This window comes from Nicotiana sylvestris, chromosome 2, assembly GCF_000393655.2.
Source record: "Nicotiana sylvestris chromosome 2, ASM39365v2, whole genome shotgun sequence".
Taxonomy (NCBI): domain Eukaryota; kingdom Viridiplantae; phylum Streptophyta; class Magnoliopsida; order Solanales; family Solanaceae; genus Nicotiana; species Nicotiana sylvestris.
The window spans coordinates 82680148-82701658 of record NC_091058.1 but is presented as its reverse complement, the minus strand read 5'-3'; the positions used below and the strand labels follow the sequence as shown (position 1 = coordinate 82701658).

Sequence of the window (21511 nt, the reverse complement as noted above, 5' to 3'; positions counted from 1 at the left end):
TCTCAAGAAGCTTGCACAACGAATTCACCACCTTAGAGAAATCTTTGATGAAGCATTGGTAGAAACCCGCATGGCCTAATAAACTCTACACACCCTTCGCTGAAGTTGGAGGTGGAAGTTTAGAAATCACCTCAATATTTTCCTTCTCAAGTTCAATTCTATTCTTAAAAATTTTGTCGCCAAGGACAATGCCTTCCTCGACCATGAAATGACACTTCTCCCAAATGACCACCAAATTTGTTTCTTCACATCATGCCAACACTTTATCCAAATATAAAAGACAATCATCAAACGAATCTCCAACTATCGAGAAGTCATCCATGAAAACTTCAAAGTAGTCCTCCACCATGTCTATGAAGATAGCCATCATACACCTTTGAAAAGTCATCGGTGCATTGCACAAACCAAATGGCATCTGCTTGAAGGCGAAAGTACCATAGGGACATGTAAAATTTGTTTTCTCTTGATCCTCCGGAGCAATAAGAATTTGGTTGTAGCCCGAATACGCATCAAGAAAGCAATATAAAGCACGACCGGCCAATCTATCGAGCATTTGATCTAAGAAAGGAAGTGGAAAGTGATCCTTCCTTCTGACTTTATTGATCTTGAGATAGTCCATACAAACTCTCCAACCGGTCACCATTCTTGTAGGAATAAATTCATTCTTGTTATTGGTGATTACCGTCATGCGCCCCTTTTTTGGGACACATTAAATCAGAGAATTCCACGAACTATTGGAGATGGGATAGACCATCCCGGCATCCAAACACTTGATAATCTCCTTTTTGATAACCTCTTGCATATCCATATTGGGTCCCTTTGATGTTCAATATATGGTTTGGCACCTTCCTCCAAGTTGATCTTATGCACGCAAAATGCTAGGCTTATTCGTAGAATATCCACTAAGGTCCATCCAATAGCCTTCTTCCTCTTTTGTAGAACCGCCAAAGTGGAATCCACCTGCACCTTAGTCAAACAAGAGGAAAGAGTATCCGGTAACGTAGAACAAGGACCAAATAATTTATACCGAAGATGTGGTGGCAATGGCTTTAACTCTAAGGTAGGAGGTTTTTCAATGGAATTCTTTATAGGAGGAGTTGTCCTATTTTCAAGATCCAATAACAATTTTCGGGGTGCATAATTGTACGACCCCATTCCTTGCAAAGAGTTCACACATTCCATGAAGCCAACCATCTCGTCATCATAAAAATTGAGCAAGACGGCCGCTAACATATCACCCACGTTGATCATTGCACTTGTTTCATCAACTATGACATCGGTCACCAAGTCCACAAAAGAGCACACCTCATTGCTATTCGATTGCCACATGGACTTACAAACATGGAAAATCACTTTTTCATCACCAACCCGGAATGTAAGTTCTCCGGCTTCAACATCATAAAGAGTCTTCCCCAGAGCAAGGAAAGGTCTCCCTAGAATAATCGACACCTCATAATCAACTTCACAATCGAGAATGACAAAATTCGCTGGAAGAATGAACTTATCAACACGAACCAAAACTTCTTCAATCACTCCCAAAGGTCTCTTCATAGTACGATCGTCCATTTGCAATCTCATAGAGGTGGGCCTTGGTTGCCCAATTCCAAACGTCTAGAAAACCGAATAGGGCATAATATTGATGCTTGCACCAAGATCACAAAGCTTTAGCAAACTTGGCACTTCCAATTGTACAAGGAATCGTGAAAGCACCAGGATCCTCCCACTTAGTAGCCATTGAATGCACAATTGCACTCACTTATTGAGTGACTTTGATGGTTTAAAAATTCATTGATCGCTTCTTTGTCACTAGATCCTTCATAAACTTTGCATAGCCGGGCATTTGTTTCAAAGCTTCAACGAATGGCACATTTATTGAGAAGCTCTTCATCATTTGAATGAACTTCTTGATTTGATTCTCACCATTTTCTTGGAAAGTCTTTGAGGGTATGAAGGCGGAGGCTTAGGCAATGGTGCCTTAGCTCTTTGCACTACCGGTTCCGGTATGTCAATAATGTTATCCCTAGATGGGTTCACCTCCCCTTGAGTCTCTTCCACACTTTCATCAACATCAATCCGAACCTCGTCATTAGGTTGCACCACATTATTCGGGATCTCCTCTTTTTGCACCACTTGCTCATCATTCACAAGTTGCCTTTGACTTGAGGTAGGTGCATTCCCACCTCTTACACTTCTTGTAGTAATGGCTATGGCATGACCCATGTTGTTTCCACCCTTTGGGTTTACCACCGTGTCACTTGGTAGTGCCCCCTTAGGACGAGAATTTAGAGCTTCAAAGATTTTCCCCATTTGAACTTCTAAGTTGCGGATTGATGTGTTGTGTGAGGCAAGTTGGGCATCTGAATCAACATTCTTTTCTATCATTTGCTTGAACATATTCTCAATACACCCCATTTCATTGTTTGAAGAACTTGGACCATGGGAAGGATAATGAGGTGCGTTGCTTGGTTGTTGATACATCGGGGGCCTTTGAAAACATGACCCTGATTGCCGTGATTATTGTTCAATCCGCCTTGATTGTTACCCCCTCCCCCTCCCCAATTTCCTTGATTATTGCCACTCTAATTTCCTTGATTGTTTTTGTTATGCCAATTCCCTTGATTGTTGTCACCACTCCAATTTCCTTTGTTAACAGAATTCCAATTGCCTTGATTGTTTTGAGGTCACCATTGTTGTTGGTTTGAGCCTTGGAAGTTGTTTCTTTGCCCTTGAAAATTGTTCACATATTGCACCTCCTCTTCTTGTTCATTAGAAAAATCATCTTGATCAAACCCATTATCCTCTTGCACATAATTCTCCACTCGATTTTGCACTTGTGGACCCTTAGTCCTTCTCTTGTTTACCATCATGTTCACCCCTTCCATGGCATTGAATTGCTTAGGATTTTGCACTTGATGAAGTTGAGCCTTTGCTAGTTGATTCGTGGTAGTTGTCAATTAGGCAATGGCTTGCCCATGGTCATGCAACTCTTTATGAAGGTGGATCATATTCGGATCACCTTGTAGAACATTAGCCCAGAATCGCCACACCGATGATGTTTCTGCCATTTCATCCAAAATCTCACAAGCTTCCGCATAAGGCGTTGTCATAAAATTTCCACCAGCAAATTGATTCAATAAAAATTGGTTGGTCATGTTAATCCCACGATATAAGGTTTGTTGAATCATATTATTCGTCATATCATTGCTGGGACATTCCTTGACCATTGTTCTATACCGCTCCCATATCTCGTGTAGTGGTTCATTGGGATCTTGCTTGAATGCCAAAAGCTCATCTCAAATTATAGCCATATGCCCAGGAGAGAAGAACTTAGCATAAATTTTCCGCCAACTCATCCCAAGTACAAATGGGATGGTTCGGAAGTCGTTCCAACCAATCTAAAGCTTTCCCCCGTAGAGAGAAGGGAAAAACCTTTGCCTCAATGCATCCTCAGAGGAATTTGTTTGTTTGCTCCCCCAACAAGTATCCACAAACCCCTTCAAATGTTTATATGCATTTTGACTTGGAGAACCAGTGAAGAAACCCCGTTGCTCTAGCAAAATGAGCATCACATTGGTGATTTGAAAGTTTCCCGTCCTAATACGGAGAGGGACTATTGCACTACAATACCCTTAATTGGGTAACACTTGGTGTGCAGTCGCTCTTGGTGGAGGTGGGGTGGAGGGGGGACATTGTCATAAGGCGCTCGACCTCTTCTATTGGCTTGAGGTTTAAGAGAAACCTCATCAACTTTCTTATCATCGATGTCCACATCCCCCAAAGGCATATTTCTGAGTTCATTGTTTGCCGTCATAATTGTACCTAAAATTGTTTCACATAAGTTAGTAACAATGGAAGAAAAATAAGATAGTCCAAAAAACAAACCCAAATATATAGCTAACACCGTTTTTAACTCCCCGGAAACGGCACAAAAAATTGTTCACATCCACAACACACCTCAATTGAGATATGAGACAGTCGTATGCAATAATAAATACCCAACTAGGAGTGGGGGTCGAATCCACTAGGAGTTATGATGGGAGTTAGGGGTATATATTTGAAATGAGCAATTGGATTATCTAGATTGAACTTCCACAACAAGGTTTTCTTTTCTATTTCTATTGTTACTCTAATGACGCAAGCTAAAGAAAATGGATTATAGATAAATGTTTTTGAGATTTTTCAAATCGGATTAAAGGCCTAGGGTTGTGACAAAACCTATGTGTTTCCCTAATGGAATAAAGACGTTAATGCTTGGTTCGTTGATTAGGGTGTATTATAGATCACAACTTTATATTAACTACTCAATACTTCTCAGTCAGAGAGTGGTTTTGCCCAATTTGGCTCTCTCAAGATCAAATGGGTATCAACCAAAATAGTTGATAAGACCTCAAGTCGGGTTATTACTATCTCTAGGTTGAACCCTTTAATTGGGTTAATCAATCTCTTAATAGACCCAATCCCTTGTTAGTTAAGTTATCCTAGACTAGGCTCCTCTTTCTCAAGTATAGACTAAGTCAAATAGGCATGAATCGATGTTTGTAACCATTAATTCTAAAATTGAAGCATGAACTAAGCTAAATAATTAACACCCAATCATAAACAAGCACTAAATTAGATACCCATAAGGTTTACACACTAGGGTTGGGTCACAACCCTAGTAAACGTCTAGATACTCATAATGAGATTTGAAGAAAATAAGGAAGAAAAGATAATTAAACTCATAATGGAAGATTAAAATGATGAAATCTAATACAGATACACCAAAATAATGTAAAACTTCCTAAAGTAGTAAAGAGAAATGGCTACAACAACTTCAAATGTTCAAACTTGACCTAATTTTGTGAAAATCGTCTATTTATACAGGGCTTGAAATCACAAACAAAAATGCCCCTCGGGAGGTTATGCTGCCGCACAATTCCATGTGCGGTCCACAGATTTCTTCAGCTAGCAGAAAGTGGAGTTTGGTGGCCGTACATTTCTGAACTACGATTGTGAGGCAGTCTTTTGTGGCTGCACAATTTTGTGCGGTCCGCAATTTACAAAGGCTCCTGGACTTGGTCTTTTTTCATACTCCCTGATCTCTGACTCTTAGTCAAGTTCTGCGGCTGCATAATTCATTTGCGATCCGCATATTGCTGAAAGTTCTGCTAGATTTTCCTTCTTAGTTTTGCGATCGCAGATTGAATTCTATAGTCTGCGACTTCTTGGTTTTGCGGTAGCAGAATTCCTTCTTCGGGCCGCACTTTTGTGCTTCTGCACCCTTTATTGTTTTGTTCTTCGAACCACTCCATTTTGAGTCGAATTTCATTTCGGGCGACCAAACTTCCAGTATTCCTTCAATTTGCACAATTTCATTAGTTTCGGGAACATAATTCAATACTTTCGGATTGAAACAAAAGCCAAAAGTACCTAATAAGCAGTCAAAATCCCCACTTATCAGTATGCAATATACATCTCCAACTCTCGATCTATGCTAAATCTGATAGTGGGGTTGAGCCCCTCGATAAATCGACGGACTCGCTCTCTAACAGTACCAACCAAGACTGGTGCATGCCTACCCAAATCACTGAACTAGACTGCATACTCTTACACGGTCGTAGAATCTTGGCGCAACTGCTCAAACTCTGCGCGCCATGCATCTCTGAGATGCTGGGGAACATACTCCCTGAAGAATATATCTGAGAACTGAGTCCAAGTGAGTGAAGCTGCCTCGACCGGACTACCAACTCATATGCTCGCCACCACTGATAAGCCGCTCCCCTAAGTTGGAACGCAGTTAAAGTAACCCCACTAGACTCCGCAACACCCATAGCAAAAGGGATACGGTGGCACTCCTCAAGAAAACTTTAGGCATCCTCTGACGCCAAGTCACTGAAAGTAGGAGGATGGTACTTCTTGTACCTCTCGAGCCTGAGCTGATCCTCCTCAGAAACTGCTTCCCTAACCCCAAGTTAAATTGGGGCTATCGGTGTACTGGTATGACCTCTAGAACCTAGTCGACCTGAACCCCGCCTGAGATGTGGCAAGAGCAAGTGGTATCAACCCCGCATAAGCCAAAGTACTGAACATGCTTAGTAACATGTGTCTCAAGTTCCTGTGCTCCAACTGGAGCTACTGGTTGCTACTTTGTATCAGCGTGTGCGTGTGCTCTGGTTGCACCACGTGGACGTCCTTGGCCTCTACCACGGCCCCCACCTCTCGCGGCTCTAGCAGATGGCGCAAGTGTCTGGTCATCTAATTCAGTTGTATGTGTCCTCACCATCTGTGAGAGAATAGAAAGACAGAAGTTTAGAATCCTAAAGTCAACAATTGTGCATGACAAGGAATCAAAGAAGTGATACTTTTCCTAACAATTCCATAGCCTCCCGAAGATAAATACATACATCTCTGTATCGATACGCGACTCTACTAAACCTGCGTGTGACTCATAATACCGATGAACCTAGAGCTTTGATACCAACTTGTCACGACCCAAATTTTCCTCTATAAGGTGTCTTGACGGCACCTAGTCCCTAAGACTAGGTAAGCCTAATAAAAATACGGAATAACTGAATTAATAACTTAAATTGCAAACATCAACTATTATATAAATGAAAACTACCGCTCAATACGTACAAATCCCAAAACCCGGTGAAATATAAGTCACAAGCTCTAGATACAGTGCGGAACACTCCTATACATCAAAAGAACAGGATAGAAGGGGATTCCAAGGCCTGCGGACGCGGGCAGGTGTACCTTGAAGTCTGAAGGCAGCAACACAACACTCTAATATCGATGCTGATAGGATGTACCCGTGTCTGCACAAAAACATGTGCAGAAACATAGTATGAGTACACAACAATGGTACCCAATAAGTGCCAAGCCTAACCTCGGTAGAGTAATGACGAGGTCAAGTATGGGCCCTACTGCGAATCATTAGAAATAAGGCAGAAGATATATTGATATCATAAAATGACAGGGAAGTGTAACAATATATATTTATGGAAGGTAAAAACACGAAATCAAGAAGACAAATACAACACGTAAGGAAGCAAGAATCTTACAAGTTAAGGAACAACAACAACAAACAATACAACAACTAGAGAAAATCAACAGGGGCACTCCCGAGGTACCGCCTCGTAGTCCTAAAATTAAATATCTCACAATATTTCCTTACAATAACAACTGCACAACATAAACCTCGTGCCATAATAACAATTCGCACGATAGATGCCTCGTGCCGCAATAACAATTCGCATGGCAAAAACCTCGTGACACAATAACAATCCGTGCGGCAGAAACCTCATGCCACAATAGTAATCTGCGCAGCAGAAACCTCGTGCCACAATAACAATCCACGCGGTAGAAACCCTCGGGCCACAATAACAATACGCACGGCAAAAACCTCGTGAAACAACCAAACAACCATCTCAACATTAATCACGGAAACCAAACATAACAACTGAAACAATGATATTTCAAAGATAGCAATTTCAAGTAAAGAATCAAACAATTAAATAATGAATATGGAATCAAGAAAGCAGGTAATTCTACTAAGCATGTAGCACAAGTTGCAAATAAGAAATAAGACAAGTAGACATGTAAAATTAGGCTAGACATGATGACTAGACGTGCTAAAGTAACTCAGTTAAGGCATAAAAGGAAACTACTTAGCAAAAATCAGAATTCCAACACTTATCCCGTCTACGCACTCATCATCTTACGTATACAACCTTCACATATAACAAATTACCATAACGGTACCAAATCCTAAGGGAAAATTCCCCCACACAAGGTTAGACAAGTCACTTACCTCAAACCACGCTCAAGCAGTCAATAAGAAGGCCTTTCCCTCGATTTTCCGATTCCGAACGGCTCAAATCTAACCAAAGACAATTACATACTATAAATATAACTATAGAAAATTAATCTAAATAATGAAATTATGACTTTAGCAAAGAATTAGAAAATCGCACCAAAGAGCCATCCCGGGCTCGCATCTTGGAACGTAACCAAAATTATAAAATCCGAACACCCATTTGATATCGAGTCCAACCATACAAGAATTATTTAAATCCGACCTTATTTAGCTTTTCAAACCCCAAAAATTCGGTCTAAGAACTTTTACACTTTTTCCCCAAATTTTTCAACCCAAATTGTTAATTAGATAAAGAACTTAAAGATAGATTAGTGGAAATTAATCAAAAATGAATTAGGATCTCTTACCCCAAAATCCTTCTGAAAATCTCAAAAAATATCTCCTAAATCCGAGCTCTCAAGTCCAAATGGTGAAAAATGATATAAACCCTCGATTTCGGAATTTTAATCTGTTGCCCAGGTGTTTACACTATGCGATCTTGGAAATTCCCACATGATCTCGTAGAACAAAATAAGCTACCCCAATAAAATGACCTTCGCGAACATGGATCTTAAGATCTGAACCCTGAAATCCTTCTACGCGAACGCGACCCCTTACACGCATTCGCGATTCACTGGAGCCCAGACTTTCGTGATCGCAGACCACATCAAGCGATCATATAGAACAAATTCTCTCCAATTCCAAACTACCCTTCGCGATCGCATAGCCAACTTGCGATCGCATAGAAGAACACCAGATTTTAGCAACCCCTAAATGATTCGAAATGCGTCGAACATGGTCCGAATCACACCCGAGGCCCCCGGGACCTCAACCAATTATACCATTAAGTCCTAAAATATCATCCAACCTTAGTCGAGCCTTCAAACCACATCAACCAACGATAAAACCACGAATCACACCTCAATTCAAGCTTAATAAACTTAAAAACTTCTAACTTCCATATCTGATGCCGAAATCTATCAAATCAAGTCCGATTAACCTCAAGTTTTACACACAAGTCCTAAATGATATTAGACCTATTCCAACTTCCGAAATCAAAATCTGACCTCGATATCAAAAAGTCCACTCCCGATCAAACTTTTAAAAATTCTTCCAACTTTCCAACTTTAGCCAATTAACGCCGAAATGACCCACATACTTCTAAATCAACATCCAAATACACACCTAAGACCAAAATACTATACGGAGCTATTGAAACAGATGAAACTTCATTCCGAAGTTGTCTTCACACAAGTCAAACTACGGTCAAGTCTTACAAACTAAACTTCAAACTTAGGGACTATGTGTCCCATTCCACTCCGAAACTCACCCGAACCCGACACCAAGCACCCCGACAAGTCAAGTAACCACAAAATGAGCAATAAATAGGGGATCGTGGCTCATACTCTCCAAACGACCGGTCGGATCGTTACAATATTAAACTAATTAATATTTAATTCCATGCTCAACAAATTTAACATAAATCATGTGTTAAACTAATTAACATAAGTAATGTTAAAATAATTAATATTTCAAGCATGTTAAATAAACTAATAAATAAATATTATATTAAATAAATTAACATTTTAAAGCATGTTAATTAATTAACAAATAAATTTAATATTAAATAAATTTAATGTTAAATAAATTAATAAATAAATATAATGCAAAATAAATTAACATTTCAATCATGTTAAACAAATGAACAAATAAATCTTATGTTAAACTAATTAACATTTCCAACAATTGGGATAATAATATACTTAAAGGTAGACGGAGAGGGAACGTTTAGCGAAATCAGCAACGTTTGTGCATGGCTGAGAAAAGAGGTGGCAAGGGTGCAACTGCGGGCAGAAAGAGACGGAGGAGCATCGGAGGGAGAGTCTCGATGGCGATGATACAGATGCCATAGTCGGGTGCCAACTGAGCAGAGTAGGAAGTAAAGGTGAAGTAGCAACGACTTTTAATTAGACTTCAACCAGATATTTCGAAGCCATTGAAAGTTCAATAGTACTAAAGTTGTACAATTGATATATTCTTTTCTTGGAGGAAAAGTAATTACCATAAGAGCTTTATTTATATGCTAAAACTAATACTCTTACCAAAATTGCTGTCTCCAACTCATAAGGTATGTCTTAATTGCGTGTTCTAATTAAAATTGGATTTTTTTTTTCATGAAGAAATACTACTTGGTGAATGTTTGGTTCATAACATTAAAAAAATCAATTTTCTTTGCAAAGTCTGTCAATATTTGTGATGGGTGTTTAACCAAAAATCTGAGTCTTTGGTCAAAGCTTAGAAATATAAAGAAATTCGGGTTACTGATAATCTGGAGACGAAAATAATAAAAGACTTTTGAGAATAACAAAGTAATAAGTAATTTTGTATTTCAGTGTAATCTCAATAATATTTCTTGTCCTTACAGATGTTTAGTTCTTTTCCTTTTATAGTTGATTCTAGGAGAAGATGTAATGCCTTTGTCTTAATGAGGCAATTATGAGCAATAAATGACATTAAAAGAAACGTTACACAATCATTTCTATTTAATTCAAATTCTCTAACGTATTTGATATTTAATACTGTATTTAGACTCTTTTACGTCATCAGATTCATATCTTCAACTTCTTCCGATCTTCGGTCTTTAAATGACTTGAATAGGTACGAGACTCGTACCTATTTGAGTAACGGTCCACACCTATATTGTTTTCTTCTCCTCATATCTGTTGTCTCCCGTGCCTCTTGGCTATTTATTGCGTTTTGACCTTTTGACCAGTCCATGTATCATGACACGTCATCTTCAATATTTAGATTCAGTTTTTTTCCAATACAGATAGTCCCCCCACTTTCCATTTATTTATCAATTAAATATTTGGGAAGTGGATCTTCACGAAAAAGGAATTTTCGTCGTAATTAATGCTATGTCAGTACTGACGCTTTAGTTGTCTTTTCTATTTAATGCTCTGCACACGTGTCACCTTCTGATATGTATGTAATTCTACACCCTTTTTCCAAGGCTTCTTCATCCCCTCTATTTACGAAGTGATAGTTGCCTTTATTATAGGCTTTCTATCATTACGCTTCTTTGTTTGACAGTTGCTATTATACACATATTTAACCTTTTTTCCTTTGTCTTCTTCTTCATAAACCCTTAACAGATACTTTACTCTTTACTTTTGTTCTTTTCTCCTTTAGTTCATCCTTTCTCTGCAATGGCATCTCCGAATCCTAACCCTAAGAGAATCCTAATTCTTGATAGCTTCCCCAACGCCCCTGTAAGACATAGAAGAGGTAGAGGTGGCAGGCTTCGTAGCCTAGGATCCGTTCGTGGTGGTTCCTCTGGTTCCATCACTCCTTCTTCTAATTTTAGCACTATTTCTAGAGGTTCTATCACTAAGAAATCCTCTTCTAAAGGTAAAGAACTTTTTGAGCCTCTTCAAGAGCCTTTAGTTGAGGAAATAGTAACTAATGACTTGTCCTTTGAGAATGATAGGAAATCTCTTCGTGATCAAGTTGCTAATTTAGAGAAAGCTGACACTTTTCCTTCTCTAATCACTGAACCTTTGATTTCTATTGTTCGAAAAGATTGCAACTGGAGAAGTGATCTTCGTATAGTGATCCCTAATCCAAACCAAAGAATATCTTCCTTTAGGATTGGATTTTCTTTTGTTTATACTTATCCCTTCACTTTGGGATTTATTCCTGCTATTGACCCAGTTATACTTGATTTATGTCGCTTTTTCAAAATTTGTTTGGGACAAATTGGCCCCCTTGTATGGAGAGCAATGGCTTGTTTGAGATATTTGTCTGTAAAAGCCAATGTTAGCTTTACCTTTCCCCACCTTATTCATCTTTACCACCCCAAATTATTCCGCCATGGGATTTTTACTTTAACTGCAAGAAGTAAAAGGGTCTTGGTAAGCCCTGAAGATGACAAGGATCGTGGGTAGTACACTCGTTATGTTGCTGTTCGCACAGTTGATTTGGTGGGTGAAACAAATATCCCCTTCCCTGAGAAGTGGAACTTTGCACGTAAGGTTTTTTTTACTTACCGTACCTATCTTTAAGAATTTCAATTTCTTTTCTAATTTCGTTTCTTTTTGCTTTTCTATAGAAACTATGGGAGATGTGGAACCCGTTCCTAATTTCCGTGGTTGGGTAGATTCAATCTTGAAAGCCGTGCCTATGGAGGCAAGAACTTGGAAATTCATTTCCAATTTACATGTTTGGAAAGTGAAAACTCACGGTATGCATCTCTTTATGCTTTTTTGTATGTTAAGTCCCTTCTTGTTTCTAACTTTTTTCATCCTTCTTTTTGTCAGGATTTGCTATTCGAGGAATGACAGCTGAAGTAGCTATTGCCCTTCGAGCCTCTTCTGGTACTTCACTCTCTTTGGAGAGAACTCAAGCTACGCTATCAAAGAGGAAATTTGTAGAAGAGGATTCTGAGAATGATGAAGATGAAGACACTTCTTTAATAGCTAGACCAAGAATTAGGAGAAGCATCGTTTCCGAGGATGAAGCTGAAGTTACTCCTGTCCGTGCCTCTCTTATCGAACCTGTTCGCATTCCTTCTGATGATGAAACCACTCCGAGGGACACCAACGAGTCTATTCAACGCCTCTTTATTGGTGGTTTTGAAAGTGGAGAACTACGTCCAGTTTAGATGAAGTTCTTTTTTCTTCCTCTGTTCCCATTCCTTCTATTCCTCCGTTGGTTTCAAGTGCTTCCTTACCAATTCTATCTATTCCTGCTCCCTTATCTATCTGCTCCCTTGCCTGTCTCTGCTTCCTTAACTGCTTCGAGTCCTTTGACTCCTGTTATTTTCACTTCTTCTACTGCTCCTCCTTCTATAGCTCCCCCTCCCTCTGTTCAATATGCAGAGGAGGGTTCCAGTAGCAGAAGCTTGGCTATGAGGAGCGTTACACTTGAAGTTCCTGCTAATAACAGTCTTTTAAGGAAGTCTGGTGGAGCAGATGCCTGGCTTAGGCCTTTGATTGGAGATATTGAGAAGAAGAAGATGAGCAGTCATAGTTGCTTAACTCTGATGAATGACATAGTTCATTCTACTTTGAAGGTATTTTTTTCTCTACTTACTAACAAGCTTTTTTATCTCTAAATTCTTATTTCTATGAGTTGTCACTGTAGGCTAACCTCATTGGTACATAATTGATGGGAAGAATTTCCCTTCTGGAAAAGAAAACTCGTGAGTTTGAAAAGTCTATCCACGAGGCTGAGGAAATAGCCAAGAGAGCCCAGCTAGAAGCAGATAATTGCAAAGAGCAGTTTGAGAATGCTCAGGGAACCATAGAAGAATTGCAAGAGAGTAGAAATCACCTGGAGCAGCAAAAGCGAAGTCCGACTTCTAAGCTAGCAGTTGCCAAAGCTTCTTCAAGTCAATTTGAAAAAGACAAGGAGCGCCTTGAATGTTGCTTTTCAGAACAATTATCAAAGTCAAGTGAAGAAATCAGAGAACTTAAGGCACTCTTGGACAAGAAAGAAGAATATGCAGGAGAATTAGTGCAGAACTTGACTCAAGTTCAAGCTGATTTAAAGATCTCCTCTGACAAAGTACATGCCTTAGAAAGTTCCCATGCCTCCCTTGAAGCTTCCCTTGATTCTCATTTAGCTGAACATCAAGTGTTAAAGAATGATCTTGCTATGTGGGAAATGGAGTATGGACTTCTTGAGGAGAAGTTTGATTTAGAGGTGAGTTGGGCTTTCTTAAACTCTCGTCGTGATGCTTTAATGGAGGCCAGTCAAGAAAACTTTGACTTAGACTCAGAGTTGGCCAAAGTTTTAGAGACCACTGAAAGAACCCAACAATCATTTGACTTTCCTTCTCCGGCAATTGAAGCTCCCGTGGCTAAGGAACCTGTAAATAACGAAGTCGTTGCTATGGCAGTTGAAGTTGAAGATGTTGCAATTCCAGCTTCCGAGGGTGAAAGTTCTACGACTCAGTCTATGAAAGCTGAAACTTCCGTGACTCTTGCTCCCCTCGTTCAACCTAACACTTCAAGCCCAGCTGAAACCGCTCCTATTGCTGCTTCTTCAGAAGTTGTCACCGTGGCTGTGGCTGTTTCTGAAAGTGAAATTAATATTGCAACTTCTGATGTGCCAACCTCTTCAGTGACTAGTTAAATTTCCATACTTTGTTTTTACTTTCTTTGTTAGAGGATGGTTTTATCCCTTAGTTATTTTTAAGGGATTTTTTGGTAAAAGTCCCCAGTTATCATAATGGGGCACTTGTATAAACTTTTTGTTGATTAAGTTCTTACTTAGTCTTTTTAATTATATCAAGAAGTTTGTTAGTACTTCAATGTGCTCTATTCTTGCCTTTTCCTTATCTACTTCGGACTTATAGAATAGTTTAGCATTTTTATCCTTTCAAAATGCTTTATGATTCTCCTTATGACTTATTAACATGAGGTTTATAAAAGAGGGCCCTTTTATATATCGACACTTAATGAAGAAGACGTGTCAACTTCATAATGGTGTTATAATACGATGAAAGAAATAGGAACACACATGTTTTGTTTGAAACAACTTTGACAAGTTTTTATTCATGAACTTGGACAAGCTTTTGAATATTACATGTATTGAGATACATCTATAACTTTCTCGTAACTATTTTTCTTGCAACAGATTTTTATAAAGTAAATACTATTCAACAAGGTTTTTCCTTATAACCTGTTTCAATACACAGTCATGACCCTATCTTAATGTATTAGGAAGGGTTTGAGAGGTGATTCCGTTATTCTCATGGGAAAGAACACTATGATGAATGTTTTTCATCTTCCTTTGTTTTGATAGGAAAGAACACAATGATGAATGCTGAGGTTCCGTAACTTCTGCTCGATACTTGTTTCAATTTACGTCTCTGTCTTACCGCACGTATTTGTATACAATATGCAGTCCCCCAAGTGTTTGAGAGCTGAAGTATAAAGCCTTGAGCACTTGTTTGTTTCTCACAATTTGGTCCTTTTTCCTGAAAATAGAAAAATATACGGGACTCGGAGGTACGATTAAAGATGAAGACTGCCTAACCCGTGTGTATTTCCATCAGATTAATTTTTAACCCTGGGCTGGGAATTTTAGAATATTCCATTTTGCCGTGCAGGTCGTGACTCATCATTTGGCACGAGTTAGGGTTTTTGCCTAGCATCTAAAATCGTTAGTAAAATTTTAACAATTCATAGAAAAATTCTAATACAGCGATACTTGATCGTAGGTACTTTCTCAGAAATAATATCGCTTTAGGTGGACAGCATTCCAATGCGAGGGTTGAACCTTGCCATCCATTGTCTCCAACTCGTATGATCCTTTTCCCGCAATGTCACGAACTCTGTAGGGTCCTTCCCATGTTGGACTTAGCTTTCCTGAATTAGCAGCTTTTGTAGATTGGAACACATTTTTAAGCACGAAGTCCCCAATTTTAAAGAATTTGAGGCGTGCTTTCCTGTTATAATACCATTCAATTACTTGCTTTTGTGCTGCCATCCTTATTAATGCAGCTTCTCTTCTTCCTTCGAGCAAATCAAGATTCACCCGCATCTCTTCACCATTTGATTCCTCCGTTGCTTGAATGTACCGTGTGCTCGATTCTCCTATTTCAGCTAGAATTAAAGCCTCCGCACCATAAACCATTGAAAAGGGTGTTTCTCCCGTGCTTGTTTTTGTCGTTGTACGATAAGCCCATAATACTCCAGGTAATACCTCAGGCCAATTACCTTTTGAATCCTGTAACCTTTTCTTCAAGTTGTTGATAATGACCTTGTTTGTGGATTCCGCTTGTCCATTACCCACTGGATGGTATGGTGTAGATGTTATCCTTTTGATTTGCCAACTTTGAAAAAATTCAGTGATTTGAGCTCCTATGAATTGCGGACCGTTGTCACACACGATTTCCTTTGGTGCTCCAAAACGACATATTATATTTCTCCATATGAAGTCTTTAACTTCCTTCTCTCGCACCTGTTTAAATGCTCATGCTTTTACCCATTTAGTAAAATAATCTGTAAGTACAAGTAGAAATTTCACCTGACCTTTTGCTTGTGGCAATGGACCTACGATATCCATTCCCCATTTCATAAAGGGCCACGGGGCTATAACACGGTGCAATAGCTCAGCTGGTCTATGCATATTATTGCAGTATCTTTGACATTTATCACACTTGGACACGAAGCCGTTTGATTCTTCTTCCATTTTAGGCCAATAATACCTTGCTCGAATCAGCGTTTTTACCAGCGACCTTCCTCCTACGTGATTTCCACAATGTCCTTCATGTACTTCTCTCATCACATATTCTGTTTGGGAAGGTCCGAGACACCTTGCTAATGGCCCACCGAACATCTTTCGATAAAGATTTCCTTCATGTAAACAGTAACGAGCAGCTTTATTGCGAAGTGCATAAGCTTTTCTTTTGTCAGCAGGCACGGTTCCGCACTGTAAAAAACAAGAATTTCGTTTCTCCAATCCCATGTTAAATGATTAAAATTTACCTCGTTCTTATCAGGTTCGAGAACAGAATGAAATAAATGTACGACTGAAGCATTTGCGTCGTTTGCTACGTCTGCTGCAGATGCGAGATTAGCTAAAGCATCTGCCTCCACATTCTCATCTCTTGGGATCTGCATTACTTTCCAAGTTTGGAATTGCTTTATTAGTTCCCGTACCTTTTCGATATATTCTTGCATTCGTGTCTCCCTGGCTGTATAAGTCCCCAGCATTTGATTGACCACGAGTTGAGAATCACTCTTGATTATAATCTGTGTTATGCCGAAAATCTCGTGCCAATTCTAGACCTGCAATTACAGCCTCATACTCTGCTTCACTGTTAGTTATAGAATAACATTTTATAGCCTGTCTAATAGTCTCACCCGTAGGTGGTATGAGAACTATCCCTAGGCCTGCTTCTTTTACATTAGACGAACCATCAGTGAATAAAATCCAAGTCCCCGGGTTTGCACCATTAAAAACTTGTAATTCTTTTTCTGCTTCTAAATGCATCCCCTGGCTAAAATCAGCTACGAAATCGGCTAATACTTGAGATTTTATAGCAGTCCTAGGTTGATAAATGATTTCGTATTCACTTAATTCTATAGCCCATTTTGCTAACCTCCCTGACAATTCATGTTTATGCAAAATGTTTCGTAATGGAAAAGCAGTAACTACAACAATGGGATGACATTGAAAATAAGGTCTTAATTTTCTAGACACCATGATCAAAGCTAATGCTAATTTTTCTAGTTGTGGATATCGTGTTTCAGCATCTAATAGAGACTTGCTTACATAATAGATAGGAGATTGTTTACCTTGGTCCTCACGGACTAAAACAGCACTTACCGCAACTTCTGACACGGCCAAATAGATGAGTAGATTTTCTCCTTCTTTTGGTTTTCCCAATAGTGGTGGATTTGACAAGTAAGCTTTTAAATTTCTAAGGGCTTGTTGGCAATCTTCGTTCCATTCAAAATGATCTTGCTTTTTGAGTGCGGAAAAAAATTTAAAGCATTTTTCTGAAGATTTGGGAATAAATCTCCGCAAGGCTGCAATTCTTCCCGTTAGCCTTTGGACTTCTTTTTTACTCGTAAGGATATCAGGGATCTTCTCTATTGCTTTGATCTGAGAAGGATTTACCTCAATACCACGGTTAGAAACGAGAAGCCCAAAAATTTGCCTGAGTCAACCCCAAATGCACATTTTTCTGGATTGAGTTTCATATTAAATTTTCGTAAAATTTCAAATGTAACAGATAAATGAGAAATATGATCATGAGAATGTTGGGTTTTGATGAGCATATCGTCTATATATACCTCCATGGTTTTTCCTAAATATTCTTGGAACATTTTGGTGACCAACCTTTGATAGGTTGCTCCAGCATTTCTGAGACCAAAGGGCATTACTTTATAACAGTAAGTCCCCCTGTCTGTGATGAAAGAAGTTTTTTCTTCGTCACTGGGGTCCATTTTAATTTGGTTGTACCCCGAATATGTATCTAAAAAACTCAAAAGTTCATGTCCTGCAATTGCATCAATTAACTGATCTATATGCGGTAAAGGGAAAGAATCTTTTGGCCAGGCTTTGTTAAGATCTATATAATCCATGCAAACCCGCCACTTACCATTTTTCTTAGGTAAAACAACTGTGTTTGCTAACCAATTAGGATACTTTACCTCGCGTATTGACCCAATTTTTAATAGCTTTTGGACCTCATCTTGAATCACCTAATTTTTGAAAGCTCCTTGCTTACTTTTCTTTTGCTTTACTGGTGTGAAGGATGGGTGTTCCTTTAGTTTGTGAGTCATCACATCCGGTGGTATCCCTGTCATATCAGCATTGGACCAAGCAAAACAGTCCACGTTAGCTTTTAAAAATTCAATCAACATACCTCGCATGTATGAGCTTAAATTGGCTCACATAAACCTTCCGTTCAGGCCATTGCTCAAATAATATCACAGCCTCGAGCTCTTCAATTGTTGTTTTGATATCTTCATTATCTTCAAGTTCCTGAATTGTATCAGGTCTCGAGTCTAAATCTGTCTTTTCTTGTTCGGTTGAGGTTTGATCCTTGATACCTTCAACTGTTTCCTGTAATTGCTATTTTTCTTTATTTACGGTGCTCGTATCTGTTACAGCGTTGATACTTCTGGCTGTCTGCTAATCCCCACGAATTTGGCAAATTCCCCACGGTGATGGGAATTTAATAACTTGATGTAGATTTGATGGGACATCATCCATATCATGGATCCAAGGTCTCCCCATGATCATATTGTAAGCCATTTCCATATCTACTACCTGAAATTTAGTTTCTTTAACAACACCTGCAACAAAGGTTGTTAGAATTACCTCTCCTTTTGTTACCATGCTTGAATTGTCGAACCTTGATAGGGTATGCGCCTTAGGTATCATTTTGTCTTCAGCTTGCATTTCACGTAATACCCTTAATAGTATAATATTCACGGAACTTCCTGGATCAATCAAAACTCGTTTTACATTAGTATCATATACAAGTAAAGATATTACCAGTGCGTCGTTGTGTGGGGACATTACTCCTTCAATATACGCATCATCAAAAGAAATACTTTCGTTTTCTAAAACCTGCCGTACTCGTTTCCCGTGTGTTATCATTACTTTAGAAACTTTGTTGGAAGCCGTATATGTTATACCGTGAATATCTTCACCCCCACTTATAACATTCACGGTTCTCTTGGGTGAAGGGGGCTTTGGTGGCTCCTGCCTATTTTTCATATAGGCTTGCTTACCTTTCTTACTAAATAACTCAGTGAGATACCCTTGTTTCCATAGATGATCCACTTCACTTTGTAAGAATCTACATTCTGAAGTTTTGTGCCCGTGATCATTATGGAATTCACACCAATGGTCTGGATTACGTCTATTTGGATTTGACCGCATCTCTTTTGGCCATCGTACCTTATCTCCCATGCTCCTCAAAACAGCTACGAGCTCAGAGGTAGTGACATTCAAGTTATATCCGCCGAACCTTGCCTTTAAACTACTGTCATTATCTCGTGACTCTTGTCGGTTTCGGTCATTTCTGAACCTTGATGAAGAACCAGATTCCCTGTTCCTCGATTTTTGATCATATCGTTGACTATCCTGCTTTGACCGAAAGTCTTTCCCTGAGGTCCCATATATGGATCGTACCTGTTTTTACCTGATCTTTTTTTAGCTTCTGATCTCCTGGAATTGCTCCTCTCTTCATGATGAAACTGAGGTACGGTATCTTCCTCAATTCGCAACTTCGTACTATACCTGTTATAAACGTCATTCCACGTGGTTGCAGGAAACTCTCGAAGACTTTCTTTAAGTCTTTTCGTGGCTTCTGAGCTTTTGTCATTTAAGTTGCTTGCAAAAGCTATTGCAGCCCAGTTATCAGGTACACGAGGTAAAGTCATTCTTTCATGTTGGAATCTATCAACAAAATCCCTGAGCAACTGGGAGTCGCCTTGCTTGATTTTGAAAATATCCTCCATTCTTTTCTCAACCTTTTGAGCTCCCGAGTGTGCTTTAATAAAAGAATCTGCAAGCTCAACAAAAGAATTAATAGAATTTTCGGGTAAAAGAGAATACCAGGTTAATGCGCCCTTGGTGAGTGTTTCTCCAAATTTCTTGACCAGTACTGATTCAATTTCTTGTTTGGTCAAGTCATTGCCTTTCACGCCTATTGTAAATGCAGCTACGTGATCACGTGGGTCTGTTGTGCCATTATATTTCGAGATGTCAGGCATTTTGAACTTTTTAGGGATTGGAAGGGGAGCAACACTTGGTTTCCAAGGTTGTTGTGAGTATTTATCCACATCCACTCCTTTAATTACAGGGGGAACTCCAGGGATTTGCTCGATGCGCTCATTTTGTTCCTTAAGCTATTTCTGCAAAGTTAATACTAAATTTTGCAAATGAGAATTATTTGAATTACCTAGTTCTCCTTCTTGTGGTTCACTGGGGGTTCCTCCATTTCCAGAATTAATAAGGCCAGAACGAGGATTCTCCAATGTATTATTATTAGGTGTAGGTGTGGGTGGTGCAACAGGTAATCGACTAACTAGAGCCTAAAGAGCTTTGTTAACCCGTGCATCAATTACTTTTTGTAAAGCTTCATCTACCCCTTCAAAATGTTCAGATTGCTCTTGTTGATCAGCACGAGATTCAGGAGCAGGAGTGCCTTCACGAGATTGACGTGGTGAATTTTGAGGGGAGGGAACCACGTCAATGTTCTCTAAATCTTCTTGATTTTGATGGATTTGATTTTCATGGTTTCCCAAAGTGTTTTCACTGTTATTGTTGTTTGACATGATGATAACAACAGCTGGAATGTAGCTTAAAAGAGAAGATTATCAAATTCCCGGTAACGGAACCAATTTTTTAACCAAAATCTGAGTCTTTGATCAAAGCTTAGAAATATAAAGAAATTCGGGTTACTGATAATCTGGAGACGAAAATAATAAAAGACTTTTGAGAATAACAAAGTAATAAGTAATTTTGTATTTCAGTGTAATCTCAATAATATTTCTTGTCCTTACAGATGTTGAGTCCTTCTCCTTTTATAATTGATTCTAGGAGAAGATGTAATGCCTTTGTCTTAATGAGGCAATTATGAGCAATAAATGACATTAAAAGAAAGGTTACACAATCATTTCTATTTAATTCAAATTCTCTAACGTATTTGATATTTAATATTGTATTTAGACTCTTTTACGTCATCAGATTCGTATCTTTAACTTCTTCCGATCTTCGGTCTTTAAATGACTCGAATAGGTACGAGACTCGTATCTATTTGAGTAACGGTCCACACCTATGTTGTTTTCTTCTCCTCATATATGTTGTCTCCCGTGCCTCTTGGCTATTTATTGCGTTTTGACCTTTTGACCAGTCCATGTGTCATGACACGTCATCTTCAATATTTAGATTCAGTTTTTTCCAATACAATGGGACCAAAAAGACGCTGCCCAATATAATATTAGCCTAAACACTTCAACGATCCTTAATTGCGAATGCCAAATTGAATTTACAAAGTAATAGAACTAGTGTCAATTATTAATTTCAGCTATGTTAAGGTAGATTGAAATTGAAATTCTGAAATTATAATTTGAGGAATATGAGAGGAATCCGATCTAGCCAGAAATTTAACATAGTTTAAAATTTTTCTCTGTTGTA

The 21511-nt window shown here is 38.9% G+C and overlaps 2 protein-coding genes across 2 annotated transcripts; one reads left to right on the top strand and one right to left on the bottom strand.

Annotated features, from left to right (window-relative positions):
• Window positions 1-13006: 13006 nt before the first annotated feature.
• LOC138885154 (uncharacterized) lies at window positions 13007-13975 on the top strand. Its single transcript, XM_070166059.1, has 2 exons — window positions 13007-13497; window positions 13594-13975. The coding sequence occupies exons 1-2, from the start codon at window positions 13007-13009 to the stop codon at window positions 13973-13975; spliced, it is 873 nt and encodes a 290-aa protein (XP_070022160.1).
• A 4518-nt stretch (window positions 13976-18493) lies between these two features.
• Window positions 18494-19830, bottom strand: LOC138885153 (uncharacterized). The gene is made up of 2 exons (XM_070166058.1): window positions 19502-19830; window positions 18494-19418 (listed from the first exon to the last, which is right to left on the bottom strand). The coding sequence occupies exons 1-2, from the start codon at window positions 19828-19830 to the stop codon at window positions 18494-18496; spliced, it is 1254 nt and encodes a 417-aa protein (XP_070022159.1).
• Window positions 19831-21511: the final 1681 nt, after the last annotated feature.

What these genes read in the sequence shown, in the direction of transcription:
- LOC138885154 (XM_070166059.1), top strand. Translation starts at nt 13,007, where the DNA reads ATGGGAAGAATTTCCCTTCTGGAAAAGAAAACTCGTGAGTTTGAAAAG. An exon ending in TTAAAGAATGATCTTGCTAT is followed by an intron (nt 13,498 to 13,593) that starts GTGGGAAATGGA and finishes AATGGAGGCCAG; the next exon opens with TCAAGAAAACTTTGACTTAG.
- LOC138885153 (XM_070166058.1), bottom strand. Translation starts at nt 19,830, where the DNA reads ATGGAGGATATTTTCAAAATCAAGCAAGGCGACTCCCAGTTGCTCAGG. An exon ending in AAAAGATCAGGTAAAAACAG is followed by an intron (nt 19,419 to 19,501) that starts GTACGATCCATA and finishes ATCGAGGAACAG; the next exon opens with GGAATCTGGTTCTTCATCAA.